Below are 15732 nucleotides of genomic sequence, written 5' to 3'. Positions count from 1 at the left end.
AACACCCTTATTACTTATCGTAAATGCAAATCCAACATATCAATTAGCATCGTGAAAATACACAGAATCGATAGGTATCTATATCATCACTCCATGATCAGAACTCACAACATTATAAACAAAAACAGACATCACACTTGGCATTAGGTAGCTAGCACGGCAATATGCCTTACCTTTGTCGTTGTCTGATCAAAAGTTGTCTTCAATGGCATTAAAAAGATAAAAACGCTGCTCAAGGTTAATCCATAGGTTAATCCAATGTGTCTGTGTCACTTTGAAATGATTTCTGATAATCCATCAGCAATAAAACTAGTTTTCAGATTCCAGAGCGTAAGACAGCTTTCGCTTTTGGCAAACTGCGTGCGCATAGCCCCCACTTCTCAATGGTAACGTTGGTGTGTATGTGGAAATTCCCCTTGGATTCCATTGGCTCTAACGGTTCAAAAGAGATGTCAATCATCAAAACCGACCCTTGGGTTCCAGAGAATCGGCAAAAACGCCCATTTCCACCCAAATGACCTCAGAGGTGGAGTTTTTTTTTTGCTAAACTTCTCTAAAAAGGCAGGGTGTCCGCGGGGTCTTAAAATGTATTAAAAGTTGATAAATCAATTTAGCAAAAATTAAGGCTATTAAAAAGTATTAAACGGCATTTTCCAAGGTATTAAGAAGGTTCACAGCAACGACAACATGAAACACCCTTTAATTTACTGAAACGACATGTCGGGAAACCCCACAAGGTGGCCCCATGCATAGCACGCCGTAAAATGCTGCTTATTATTTTAAGTTTCGTTGCCTTGCTCCGCTCTGTGTGGGGGGGTGGGGGGGGAACTAAACGACTACGGTAACGGGTCCCAAGGTGTGTAGACCAGCATACGCAACGCTCTGGGGGTCCAACGGCTCCGTGTGTGCCCTATATGATCATTTTCTGATAACGATGAAATAGCCCGCCTCCCTCTCCCCACGTCTCCTGCTGCTGCTGGGCTGTCAGAAGAGGGGGAGGAAAGGAGAGGCAGTCACCGTTTATTAAATATTATTATATTATTATACAGAGAACAGAGTCGTTATCAATTTGTTTTAAAGCTCAATAAATAACAAAGAAGACCTCTGACCGGCACTTTTCTAATTTTGTACGGAAGATTTAAACTTTAACGGACATGTTGACCGGCGGAACATTTTTTTTACGGAAACTGCCGCACGGTCCCCTCGTTCCTTGGAAGAGGCGGAGAGGTGGGTGTTTTTCATCTGCTGGTGGACTACCTGAGAGATACAGCAGGAGAACACGCCGTCCATCGCGGAGAATAAACAGAAGGGCAACCATGGCAACCATGCTCCGGGGTCTTCTTCGCTGCTTTTGGTGTATTTCGGGCGGCAGCTGCGCCACTTACAGGCCTGGCATATGTGCTACATCGTTTCCAGCATTTCCAGCGGTCTAGTGTGAACGGACACGTTAATGAATCGAATGCGTGTGAACGGAAGCCTTTTTTGCGCTTGCGTATGCGTTTTACCGCATGCCTCCTTGTGGGGCCGGGGTCTAAGCCAAACTATATCCGGTCACAGAGATCTGCTATTTTAAAGTAAAGTCAACACATATAGACCCTAAATATAGTCTATATTAAGAATGAGAAAAGTCTTAACATATATATCCTTTTTTGTAAACATATGACAAATTTGTGAGGGTGATGACGTCAGAGCATCGTCCTATGTGCCAGGGCTTAGCCCCGGACAGCCCCAGCCCAATTTAACCCCTGGGTATTTGTGAGGGAGCTCCTATATGGCATTACCCCGCTGAAGCTCACCAAAGTTTAACATATTTCATAGTTCAAAGTTTTGTTTATTGGTCAAATACTGGTTTCTAATGGTTTCTGAGGAGTTTTACTGGAATGAAAGAGCACAGAGTCTACAGAAGCAAAAAAGCAGCATACTGCATTAAACCTGACCTTCACAGAGAGGTTGAAGTTCATGTGGAGAGGAGGCTTCAGTAGTCTGTCTGCACTCTGTTTAGTTTTGCTATCTTACAATCAATATAGTAAATGTGAGGTAAAGTGTGTTGCCAATGTAACCGGTTAGAACTCAAAGTTGCGATGAGGTCTTAAAATGTATGGAAAGGGTCTTAAAAAAGGTCTTAAAAGGTATTAAATTTGACTTCAGGATTCCTGCATATACCCTGAAAGGTCAAATGTCACTTGTTTTGCATCAATACAGGGTACTTATTATATGTTGTACTTTGGATTAATCGCAACATCGTCTTTTATGGCGAGGAATGTGTTTCCATGGAAACGGCATATGATGTAATAATTGACGTAGAGCTGTTGAGGGCTGGACCGTTAACTTTTATTTGAAGTCTGGTGCTCTGAGTATGTCAGTTGGAGTTATGACATCATCGTGTTCCATGACACAGGTGTTTATATTTGAGCTAACGAGGTGTCCAGAGATCAAAGGTTTCCATGGTGATGTGCTGTAATCAGTGAGAGGAGAGCATTTTCATTGTTCTGAATGAGAGATAAACCTGTTACATGTGAACGTTTTGTTGAAGAACCGTAACAGATATCGGTGAAATTCAAAAGCGTGAAGCATGTCAAGGAACTTGAGCATCTGCAGTGTACTTTTTGTGTACTTTTGGGTTAATAATGTGGCCTTTTTGGCAGATTAACTAAAGGTATGCGGCTGCTGTGGTGGTGGGGATGAGGCTGAATTTACAATGGGGTTTAATGGAGACATGTTGAAAGTTTCTGTCACTTCATGCCCTCAAGAGGCAATTTGTTTAATTATTTTTCAGGGTTCGTACGGGTGCTGGAAATCCTTGAAAATGCTTGACAATTTATGAGGTGTTTTCAAGGTTTGAAAGTGCTTGAATTTTGGGAAATACTGCTTGAATTTGGGATAAAGTGCTTGAAATTGTAAATGCTTTACTTCGCTTTTTAGATTAAAAGAAAATAAAGAAGTCGGAGCGCGCTTAATTGCTTCGCTTTTACATAAAACAGCTCCGCTCCGGCCTATGCGCGTGACCGGCAAGTGTTTTTGTTACGTGTGACCTTGGCATTCTGATGAGTGATAGATGACAGTATGCCAGGAAGTTGCAGTTTCAACGAGCGTTGGCTAGCAGAAGACAAATACAAGCCATGGCTAAGACGAGGGTCAAGCCCACGTTAATGCCTCCTGCAAAGTTTGCAAAAAATAATTTCAGTTGTTCACAATGGGAGAGTATGCGCTGACGAGCCAAATGAAAGGTACGCCGTAGTAGAGCATTTTAGATTAGGCTAACGTTGCATGTTACGTTTCTTTAAGCTAACGTTAACAAGCTGAATAGCGAACTCGACAATAATTTCAGAGGAGCGTACCTATGTTAATATGTGCGTTACAGTCGCCATCCTATGGTGTCACGAAATATAATCTATTGATTCGACACAGAACGATTTAAAAAGCAATGTATTTCTACTGATAGTATGTTTCGTGCCTAAACCAAAGGTGACTTGCTCTATCGAAATCAGTCACATTAACCCGAAGACACATTGTCGTTTGTATTACTGTTCTGGGGGAAGCTCACGAGTGTGTTTGTGTACCGGGGAAACAGTCACAAGAAACACCGGCTGTTGTTATGCCTGCTGTGACGTCACCTTCTCCGCTTGTAATTATGCCGTTATAAGCTTCAAAGTTGTATTTATCATCTGAATTTGCCGAAACAAGTTTAATATTCTGAAAGCCAAGACTTTGTTTATTTGAAATCAGATGAAAACAAACTGTCCCGGACCCTGCCGTGTTATCTATGATTAGAGGCGCCGTAAGGGGGTGAAAAGTTAGGATGATTCTAAGGGCCCGTGACTGACAGGGGCCCAAACAATTTTAGAACATTAAGAAAAACATTTTTAAGTAACCAATGTGATTATCTTTTCATGGGGCACAAAATCCCTGGCGGCGCCACTGTCTATGATTACTATACGCCTTACATTCATAATTTCAGCCGGAGGGAGGGGGGGCTGCGCTGCGGAGTAGCAGGGTGCGAGTGAGAGGTGCCTGTCTTCTTCCCTTTACAAGCTTCAAAAAATTATTTATCATGAGATTTTGGCAATAACAGTTTCATATTCTGAAAGCCAAGACTTTGTTTATTTAAAATCAAACAAAACACCCGAACCCTGAAAAACTAGTTTTTTTACACAAATCCACGTTTATTTATTTTTTAAATGAGCCGTTGCGACTTTTGACTGATTTCGATAGAGCGGGTCACAAATAATAACAAATTAGAAGGAAAAAAATATATACAGATTTCAGTATTCTGAGGCTCTGAGCCCCATTTCTTTTCCTCACAGACGACAAAAAAAAGCCAGACATTATACAATTCAAAATAAAAACAATAATCGTGGCTTGATATAGAGAACCGCTGTGACGAGTCCTAAAATCCGGAAGTAAACTCCTTCCGGTTCCTTCGTCAAAAACGCAATGCAATTTCTCCATAGGATTTTGAAAAATAGCTCGAAATAAGGGCCCATTCCCAAACCGCCCCCTACACCCTACCCCTACACACTCCCCCTCCGTTTGCGCGTTCACGCGGAGGGTCCGCCACATTAAGGGCTGTTCCAAAGCGACGAGTGTGGAGCGGTGTGGAGGGGGAGTGGGCTATCAAGCCCTCAAACAGCGAGTCTGCAGTGGTGCTGACTTGAGACCGGTCTCTACCTGACCGGTCTCAACGCGTGTGTGTCTGTCAGGAAACAAGCTGTTAACAAGTAGTTCCAGCAAACATCCAGTGATAAACTGCGATGAAAGATGTTTGGAGTTTTATTTGAGTTATTAATTTAAAATTTTTGTCAAAGAGATGCTGATTTGAAACCGTTGTTACATACAGTTACGGCATTTCCTGTTTCTGCTGGAGAGAGGGGAGGCCGTCCAAAAGCTTGCTGCTGTATTTACTCCCTCCATCTGACAGGAGGGAGCCTCGTTGAGCTGCGAGTGTGGCTACAGGGGGAGTTCACTCCGTCACGGAGGGGTAGGGTCGAGGGAGTGGTTTGGGATTGGGCCAAGGTCTGTGGTTGACACACATTTAAGAGACGGATCACGTTTTGTTCAGCCGGATAATATCCACATGTCTATCCTACTTTTATAATTTTTTAATCTTAAATCTAGTCGCCAGAAGCTAAATGCTAACGTTATGCTATAAACGAACTACAGCACGGTCGCTGCTTCAACGTCACGCCAACTTAAGATCCATATTCAAACATACAGATTCTAAATGGTACAAATTGAAGCGTTTGTTTGAACAGTTTGCAGGAGGCAGGTACTTGCTTTCAAGCAGAACAGGGCAAACAAACTTAGCGGGAGTGTTTTACGTGTTCGGTGTGATGAGGTAAATCGGCCTGGACAACTTCTGTAGTCCTATTCAGCCACTTGTTAACAACCATCGTTTTTCCGACACGTAAACTCTTCAAAAATCACCAGCGGGGTCACTGCTGATGTATTTAATGTCGTAGAACAAAACGTGATCTGTCTCTCCAATTTGTGTCAAACACAGACCTTATTTGGAGCTATTTTCCAAAATCCTATGGAGAAATTGTATTGCTTTTTATCGAAGGAACCGGACATGGTAAAAATGCTAACTTACTTCCGGGTTTTAGGACGCGTCACTGCGGTTCTCTATTGGGTAAAAACCATAGACTGTATATATAAAGGTAAGAACATGTTTTTATGAACCCCACAGCTTCTGGTCTTCCAAGACCCGACCGGACAAAAAGACGTGCTGCAGGCACGAAATATACTACCAATAGAAATACATTGCTTTTAAAATCGTTCTGCGTGACACGAAAAAAAGGGGGAAATCGTGGTGGCAAACACGAATCAATAGATTACATTTATTTCGTGACTATAACACGAAATGCCGTGAGACTTGGTTGTGTAATTAGACCTTAGCTTGTTAGTATGTTGTTATAAATTATAAACTGAGGATTTGACCGCGTGGTTGATAATTTTAGAAACAGGCTTTTATATGAAATCTTGAAGTATTATACAAGTAAAACTACATTTTGCTTTAATCCCATGTAATTGTAGAAGAAACACAGTCTTCCTTTGAAGATGTATAAGACAGGTGTCTTGAGTAGTCAACATTACCTACAAATCATTGTACACATTTGTAAATATTATTTTCCACTTGTTACCATTATGAGTCTATTTTTATGCAGCTCTGATTTTGTGGCTACAATTCAGGCTAATACGCTACCAGAGGTGGAATAAGTACTCAGATCTTGTACTTGAGTAAGAGTAGAAGTACCAGAGTGTAGGAATACTCTGTTACAAGAATAAATCCCTCAATCAAAATGTTCCTCAAGTAAAAGTATTATCATCAAAATATAGTTAAAGTAGCGACAGTAAAAGTAGTCATTGTGCAGATTGGTCCATTTCAGAATAATATATATGATATGATGATGCCTTACAGATCCACTTTTAAACTTTTATTTTCTTTAATTTGTCATCCTTGTGTAGAATGCTATTACGAAACACACATTTGGTTGTTTATAGCATAAAGAACATCTGATCTAATGTGAGGTAGGGAAATAATCATTTGAGTATAAGTATGTGTATATAAATATGTAATTTACAACAGCTGTAAGATGCTTGAAAAGTTTGAAAATGCACCTTGAAAATGCTTTTTTTAAATTTTCAAGCTACGGGATGTTTTCCTACGTTTCTCATGAAACATGATGTCTCAGGAATGTAGCGTTTGGGAATTATGGCAGGTTTAAAAGAAAATATGAAGGAAAAAACCCCACTGCTGACTGCAGTGGGGTTGGAACCTGATCCCAACACCAACTCACTAGTCCACTGCGCCACACGCCTCCCTAAAACAATGTTTAATATCTCTAAAAGTACGAATCAGATTTAAAAGTTGTGTTTCACGAATAATGTCAGAAAGATGTGTAACATTTTAAAGTTGGAATGAGGCTTCTGAGTGAAAGTATGAAGGAGCAGTTAGCAGTTGAAGTTGCATGAAGATTTTACAAGTCTGAAGGGTTTCTCCATTGACTTCCATGTTAAAAATGTGATGAATAATGGGATGTATCTCTGGAATTATGAAAGTTATGAATAAGAAAAGTAATAGCCATCGATTCCCGATCGAGCTGAACGTTTTGAGGTTTGAAAGGAGTTTCTGCGATGTGGAATGTGAGAGAAGAAGAGGTGCAAAATAACCCGGCGGAATAATAAAGAATTTTGTGCGTAGCATAACAGATAGTTGGAATGCTGTGTCAGCATTCCCACTAAATGAGAAAGGTGAGGTAGCAGCCAAGAACTACACAGGAGGAACTTGTTAATAATCTCAAGGCAGCTGGGACCACAGTCACCAAGAAAACTATTGGTAACACACTACACCATAATGGATAAAATCTTGCAGCGCCTGCAAGGTCCCCCGCTCAAGAAGGCCGATGAAAGGCCCGTCTGAAGTTTGACAATGAACATCTGAATGATTCAGAGAAGATGTTGTGGTCAGATGAGACCAAAATCGAGATCTTTGACATCAAATCAACACGCCATGTATGGAGGAAGAGAAATGCTGGCGATAGCCCAAGAAGACCATCGCCACCGTCAGGCATGGAGGTGGAAACATTCTGCTTTGTGGGTGTTTCTCTGCTAGGGGGACAGGACAACTTCCCTGCATCGAGGAGAGAATGTACGGGGCCATGCACCGTAACATATTGGCCGATAGCCTCCTTCCCTCAGCCAGGACACTGAAAATGGGTCATGGAGGGGTCTTCCAGCAGGACAATGACCCTGAACATACGGCCAAGGCAACACAGGAGGGGCTAAAGAAGAAGCACATTTAGGTGATGGAGGGGCCTAGCCAGTCTCCAGACCTTAATCCCATAGAACATCTGTGGAGGGAGCTGAAGCTTCCAGAGGCCAAGCATCAGCCTCAAAACCTTCAGGATTTGGAGAGGATCTTCAGAGAGGAGTGGACCAACATCCTTCCTGAGATGTTCACAGACCTGGAGACCAACTACAAGAAGCGTCTGACCTCTGTGTGTCCAACAAGGGTTTCTCCACCAAGTACTAGGACATGATTTGAAAGGGGATCAATACTTATTTCCTACACTTAAATGCAAATAAATTGTAATCTTTTATATAGTGTCAATTTCTGTATTTTCTTTTTGATATTCTTACTCTCACTGTTAAAATAAACCTACCATTAAAATTACAGACTGTTAATTTCTTTGTAAGTGGGCAAACAAAATGTGCAAGGGATCAAAAAATTATTTCCTTCACTGTATATCAGAGAGTACTGCAGTATATATCAGAGAGTACTGCAATATATCACAGAGAACTGCAGTATATATCACAGAGTACTGCAATATATATCACAGAGTACAGCATGAACGGTTTGAGTTGATTTAAGTTAAGCTACCATGATGTCCTCCTCACCTGTGATGTCACTTTCTGTTGCAGAGATCATAGACTTCCTGCACCTGAGGGTGACGCCTCTCCTGCAGGAGCAGCTGAGGAAGAGCAAGCGCCAACAGGATGCTCAACAGGAGGCGAAGCAGGAGAGCTGCTACCTGCTGTCCGACATCTTCTCCTCTCAGGACGACTTCCTGGAGCTGGACAACAGTCAGCGGACCACCGACCAATCACAGCTCTAACGGCTGGAGGCCTCGCAACCCCTGAGATCTGACTGGCTGTAGAGAACTCTCTTCATGTCATTAAAAATCTTTCCTGTCACAGCAGCATGTTCTCAGAACATATATTATAAATGCTGTATACGGTTTGTTTGTTTGTTTGTTTGTTTGTTACTAATGTCTTAGTCTCTCCGTGGTGGAATTGTTTTAATATTGGAGCTAGGAGAGCTTTCAACAAAATAGCGGCTATTAAACACAAGCTGTTTAACATTTCACGCAAAAAAGATCTCCCATGTGTCCATAAACACAATGGTTTTTTTTCATTAAAGGGCTAATGTCATGTTTTTCCGGTTATTACCCGTCCCCTTGTGAAGGTTTTTATGCATGTAAACGATCTGCGGAGTCAAAAACCCTCAAAGTACACCCTGTAGTGAGTAAAACTCTAACACAGTCTATGCTGCCCCAAAACGCCTCGTTGGAGATTTCTCATTTTCCATTGTTTACTTCCTGGGTACTGTGACATGTGAATACCCAGAGGTCGCACCCTCTGCCAGCATTTCACGAAAAACAAAGCTTCACAAACCTTTCAGCAATTCATGCCGGATATGTATAGCGTAGGCCGTAGGGCACTGAAGAGCGATGCTGTTCTTACTTTGTTTGGACCAGCGGGAGATTCGGATACACAACCTGTAAGTATCCATTGTTGTTTGTGTATTTATGATGTTTAAAACAAACAAGGTATTGTAAGAGTTGGTGAGGTCCTGATAATTTATTCCGGGAAATTACTCTGACCTAATTGACCTAACCGAAGTTATTGAGTCTATGTAAGTTTACTGGTTGGCTCAGATCCACCAACGTCAGCTAGATCTCACCTCTATTAACTCCCCGAAGAACCAGATTCAATTAACTGCTGTTTCAATTCAGACAACTCTCTTAAAATTGTTTAAGCGATCCCGAAGGATTTTGATATCAGTAAATGAGGTGTGGTCCTACCTAAAAGTGAGTGTGGCAGGGTGCAATCTTAACTTTGAAGCAGGAGAGGAGAGCGCAGATGTCTTTTAAGTTGTCCGAATCCAAAAGGTCGGATCAATTTATTTGAAGAAAAATAGGTCCAAACTAATACAGGGTTTTTACGTTCTCTCTTTACAACATTATAATCATACTAAAACTATCATGCTGTGATCATGTTCTAATATGAAACCTTGATTCACAGTTTTACATTTATTACTGTCCAATTCAGTTGTGATTTTTATAAAATTGTAGAGGTCTTATCTCATAAAAGACCGGTGTTAATAAAAAGCTCATTCAAACTTTCATTTACCAAAAACAGTTCATTTTCTCATTTCGACATTTTTATACTTCAACTAGTCCCGCATGAATTCGGAGGACCCATCCTCACAGGTGGCAGGGTACTAACTTTCAACAAACATCAATTCATTCCACAATTCACATTCGTATACTTCAACTAGTCCCTCATGAATTCGGAGGACCCGTCCTCACAGGTGGCAGGGTACTAACTTTCAACAAACATCAATTCATTCCACTCATTTCACAAAGAAATTCACTCGGCATTCAACCAAGACATTTTGAGAGATATTTACCAAGTCTGAGAGGACCTTACCGAGAGCTATTAACCCAGCTCTGAGGGACAGAGCCCGGGAGAGAGTATACCAGGGTAACCCCCCTCTCTCTCTGCTTGCTCCCAAAAAGAAAGTCTCTTTATGCTCAAAAAACCGGATAGAAAACCCCAAAAACACCTCCATACCCAACCAATGAAAAAAACTGGGCATGGCCACTGATGTACAGGACTGGACATATTCTATTGGCTATGGCATAAGACACACCTTCCCATGTTTGTGTAAAAAAGGACATGACCAGACATATTCTATGGCTATGACATAACCACCTTTTTGAGGCCTCAATGTATTTCTCCTTAAGTCCGGAGCCCCTCTCCCTGTGTACTGCTGTGAGAGGAGAGGGAAGAAACTGCCTACTCTCTTATCAGAGAGTAAGGCATAAATCATTATAGGCCTTACACTCAATTTAACAAACCACTTGTGTTTTGTTTATACTGTAAATATAGGAAAACCTAAAATATGAAGCATTTTCATTGTGGGTTATACAAGAATATAATTGATTATATTTGATTATAACTAACTTTCGTTTTAAGTATTCAACATACTATGAAGATCTCAACACCCTCTTTTTAAAACGCAAAGTTATCAAAACAGCAACAACTAAAATTGTAAGCATACATACATATTCAAAAACCATCAAGAAGCATTCTCATTATGGGTCCATACAAGAATATGATTGATCATATTTGATTTATAATTAACTTTTGTTTTAAGTATTCACTTGATACTATGATCTCAACAGTATCTACCACGACTGTTTAAATGGCTAAACGTTTTTCGGGCTGCTAAGTTAGGATCACGGAGAAGTGCTCTCCGCAGACCCATTCTCACAGCGTTATAAACGTTTTTCTTACTCAATATCAAGCCACACTTATTGCTTTTACTTTGGCTGTGAGTGTTTGTGTGTGCTCAGGATGAGTTCCGGTTGTTCTCGCAGTATCGCCGACCCAGAAACCTGTCCGCTCCTCGCAGCAACGAGGCTCACAGGGAGGGGGAGGCAGGAGCTCCAACAAGCCGTGTAGGACAGAGAGTGAATACAAATTACTTTACAGAGATGCTGTATGAGAAGACAATGTGAGTTTGGAAAATTGCACAGCATAAATCTATACATCAACAATGGAAATATGATCAGTAGAAATGGCCATGACATGGGACCTTTAACAATTACTATTTTCATTCAATTTTGTATTTTCATCTAATCACAGAGTTGAGGTAAGAATATATCCATCCTCTCTCTGCAGCTTCATGTCTTCTATTATGATAACTTTCATCATTGAGACAGAGGAAATCAAACATGCCATGCAACATCACCAGCAGTAAAACAAATATCAGCAGCAAAAGTGTGTTTATGGAGTTGTTTATTTGTATTATATGTGCAGCAAGTATATCGAAGCAGCTGTTTGGGGAATCAGACAGACTCAAGCTATAACCATTAAATATCTATTAAAAGAAAGGACACAACAAATATCTAATTCTGAAACTAAGACACAGAAAAGTGCAAGATAAAATATAGATTAATATAAACAAACACAAGTAATATCATCTTAATTGTAGATTAAATCTAGACAGTATTGCAAATAAATTAACTGTTAACAGCAATGCAATAAGTATATACGGTATATGCAAAATTAGATGTTATATATGGCTCACAAATGAAATGTGTTCATTTGAAGTAAAAGTATGTAAGGCTAAAGTGACAGCAGTGATGAGCTCTACAGTTCTACACTCATACGTCTGTAGGACGGCAGTAAGCAGAGGTCTGGGTGGAGGATGTTCCTGATCGCCGTTCTGCTTTCTGCAGCACCACGGGGGTCCAGGTGGATGGCAGCTCTGTCCTGCTGATGTGCCGTGCACCTTTCAGATCTATTTCTCCAGAATTGTCCTAATAAAAGAGAAAAACAAGAGAAAAATACAAATGAATTGATCACATTAAACACAGGGTTGCAAAATTATTATTGCAAAATGTAACTCTAAGCATTTCAGACGAACAATCCCTAAAGGATTATTTAAAATGATGTAGTGTTTTGGTTTTTAAAAAACTAAAGAGATGAAGTGACTGTCACAACTTGCATCCCTTTGACAGCACTGCAAAAACAAAAATCAAGCAAAAGGCTGCTGTCCATTTTCTATTGTCTTATTATTATGGGATTAAAATCAATTCAAAAAACTTTAACCTAAATAAAAGATGATAAAATCTGTTGGAAATATTTCAAATCGGCTTTTTTTTAGCCCTAGCTGAATACAAAGGATGTAATGTTGTCCCCAAGTATAATAAACAGTAAAACATTGCAAAATGTCAGAGAAATAAATAAAGCTAACAGCAGCTACACGTCAGGGTACCATTTTACAAATCCCACCGTACTGTAGGCTATACCGGTCTAAATATTTTCACTTTGGTCTATTTATGTATGTAATATAAAGTATAACTTATCCATAACAGAGCCAAGATCTCTGTATGACTTTAGTAAACCTCTGAATTGAATTCAAAATAAGTGTAAAACCACAGTGCAGCACGTCCAGCTAGCTAGTTAGCGTCACTAACGTCACATATTTATCCGTATTATTTAACGGAAATGTACGTTTTAATGCCCCTTGGGTTTGACGTGTGTTACATTAGTTATTGTAAGTTGAAACCCAATACTCACATTTATTAGTGATTCCTCCGCTTGCTGCTCCTTTTAAATCCACTCTGCTGGGGAGAGCGGACCGCCATTTAATTTGAGAAAAAACTAATTCGCCCCCACCACGCATTGCATCCTGGGATATGGTAGACTGCGGAGGATACATCAGATGTATCCTTCAAATCCGGGAAAAGAAGGCCGCACTCGGAGGAGTCTTGTCTTTTTTTTTATTGGGACTGCCTTCTTTCGGCGGAAGTGACATATGCGGTCTACAAATGCAGCCTCCGAAGGATTGGGCCCCTGAATTGAGACTCTGGGTGTTTCTCAATGTCGAGGACGCTTCCTTGGTAGGACAAGTCCCTCTGAGTCACTTGCTTCAGAAGCGATGCAAGAATCCTTCCTAGCCTCGGAAAAGGAAGAATTGTGGAACAGGCTAACAAGTGTTCAGGTGTGCGTCATATGCGAGGCCCCGCCTTAAATGGAGCGTGATTTCCGCCAAAGATTTGGAAATTGGTCCGTGCGCAAAGTATTGTGGGGATTTTGAGACCGCGGAGGATACACATGTGCAGCCTCAACATTTCCCGCAACGAAGGACGCCGGCCTCGGTAGAATTCCAAGGATCGTGGACATTGGAACAGTCCTTCGGCGGGACTCGATGACGTAGCATCCTTGAAATAGTGGCTCTGGGGGAGCCTTCCTCGACATTGACAAACACCCAGAGAAACACCCACGGCCCTCATGTCTCTTGACCTGTGTGCAGTGGCGGATTCAGGGTATTGCTGGGGTAGGCAGCCATATCAAGAAATGGCTTGAGTAAAAGTAGAAGCAGACAGATCTTGTACTTGAGTAAAAGTAGAAGCACACAGATCTTGTACTTGAGTAAAAGTAGAAGCACTCAAGTCTTGTACTTGAGTAAAAGTAGAAGCACACAGATCTTGTAGAGTAAAAGTAAAAGTACTCAGGTCTTGTACTTGAATAAAAGTAGAAGTACTCAGATCTTGTACTCGAGTAAAAGTAATAGTACCAGAGTGTAGTAATACTCTGTTACAGTAAAAGTCCTGCATTCAAAATGTTCCTCAAGTAAAAGTAGAAAAGTATTATCATCAAAATATAGTTAAAGTAGCGACAGTAAAAGTAGTCATTGTGCAGATTGGTCCATTTCAGAATAATAGATATGATATGTTTTATAATGATTGATCATGAAAGTGTTCTCAAAGCTGGTAAAGGTGCAGCTAGTTTGTATGACTTTGTATACTAAAGGGTATGTAGGAGCCATGAAACGTGTTTAGTAATCCTTTATGTTTTAATATAAGATATTTGTTTGATCACTATCGATTGGTTGGCTTGGGTCACATGGTTATGGGCGGCACTCATTATAATCTTGTTCACCTGCGTGAGGTGTGTGTGTGGAAGAGAGGGTGACACAGGGCCGTTGTACTTTTTTGTTGACCGCAAGGTTTACGATTGCTTTGATTATTATAACAATGTATATGTCTGATCACCGAGTTTTTTCATTAAACTACAATACTATGAAACAGAGCTTTTGATCTCAGCAAGTACTTTTTTAGCGTGTCATACAATATCAAACAGGCCCGGCCTCAGCCTCTCAGCGACTTTGTTTGTTTCCTGCTGTCGCTATACAAGGTAGCTTGTGGATTTACTTCAGGTGGAACTAAAGTCTGATTTAAAACTTGATTATATTTTACATCATTCATCCACATCTGTAAAGTAACTAAAGGTATTAAATACATGTAGGGGAGTAGAAGTACACCATGTACCTCTGAACTGTAGTGGAGTAGAAGAACAAAGTAGCAAAACATTGAAATACTTAAATACAGTACAAGTATCTCAAAATTGTGCCCAAGTATAGTACTTGTTGAGTTTATGAACTTAGTTACTTTACACCATGTGGCTATAAAGATAGAACGACTAAGCCTTGCACAGAGGCATGAAAATACATTTGAAAAATGCTCAACAGTGCTGCCAAAATTATAAACTGACTGCTACACAATTAAAATAAATGCTTTTATATATTTCTATTAGATGTGACTCTTTGGCGTTTCTGTTATTATTAACACTGCTGCTTTAGTTGTTCTGACTGCTAAAATCCTCTGTTATTCCTCATTTTAAAGCCGATATTCCGTGGGGTGGGGGAGCCGGGGGCTCGGATCCTTGTCACCTTTTTCATACCTGATGAGTTTGCATCCCTGATAATACATTAACCGTGCTTTACCTGAACCTCATCATGAGAGGACGGCAGAATTGTAATTTCCCGTGTTCAGTGAATGCAACAGAGGCAAGACACCAGACCAACCAGAGAGTTGCATGGAAATAAACGTGTCTTATTGGCTGACAGGTACCTAAAACCAGGGGGGTCCGAATACCAGTCAGTATCTGGTGTGAGGGTTAGGATTAGGGTTAGGGTTAGGGTAATGTTGTAAATCGAGTGGCCCATGGTGGTGGTGGGGTTATGGTATGGGCAGGCGTATGTTATGGACGATGAACACAGGCAACTCGATTCACAACATTAGCCTAAACCTAACCCTAACCCTAACCCTCACACCAGTAACTGACTTGTTTTCGGACCCCCCCAGACCCCCCCAATAAAGCAAAAATGCACGTTTCAGAGTGGCCTTTTATTGTGGCCAGCCTAAGGCACACCTGTGCAATAATCATGCTGTCTAATCAGCATCTTGATATGCCACACCTGTGAGGTGGGATGGATTATCTCGGCAAAGGAGAAGTGCTCACGATCACAGATTTTTTCAGATTTGTGAACAATATTTGAGAGAAATTGTTATTTTGTGTATATAGAAAATGTTTTAGATCTTTGAGTTCATCTCATGGGAGCAAAAACAAAAGTGTTGCGTTTATATTTTTGTT

The 15732-nt window shown here is 40.7% G+C and overlaps 1 protein-coding gene and 1 long non-coding RNA gene across 3 annotated transcripts in view; one reads left to right on the top strand and one right to left on the bottom strand.

The window, feature by feature from the left end:
• The window catches only part of LOC307020800 (transcription termination factor 1-like), a 98975-nt gene extending 90044 nt beyond the window's left edge, over positions 1 to 8931 (top strand). For both annotated transcript variants that reach the window (XM_079652375.1, XM_079652381.1), the window contains exon 12: positions 8422 to 8931. In XM_079652375.1, the coding sequence (XP_079508501.1) occupies positions 8422 to 8615 (194 nt within the window). In that variant the 3' untranslated portion in view covers positions 8616 to 8931. The remainder of the gene's footprint in view (positions 1 to 8421) is intronic.
• On the bottom strand, positions 8738 to 15243 carry LOC307020804. The gene is made up of 2 exons (XR_013802984.1): positions 12874 to 15243; positions 8738 to 12110 (listed from the first exon to the last, which is right to left on the bottom strand). It is a non-coding gene; the product is annotated as an uncharacterized lncRNA (long non-coding RNA).
• Positions 15244 to 15732: the final 489 nt, after the last annotated feature.

Source organism: Notothenia rossii, assembly GCF_949606895.1.
Source record: "Notothenia rossii genome assembly, chromosome: 9".
NCBI lineage: Eukaryota > Metazoa > Chordata > Actinopteri > Perciformes > Nototheniidae > Notothenia > Notothenia rossii.
The sequence above is the reverse complement of the archived record's forward strand: the minus strand, read 5'-3'. Positions and strand labels throughout refer to the sequence as shown.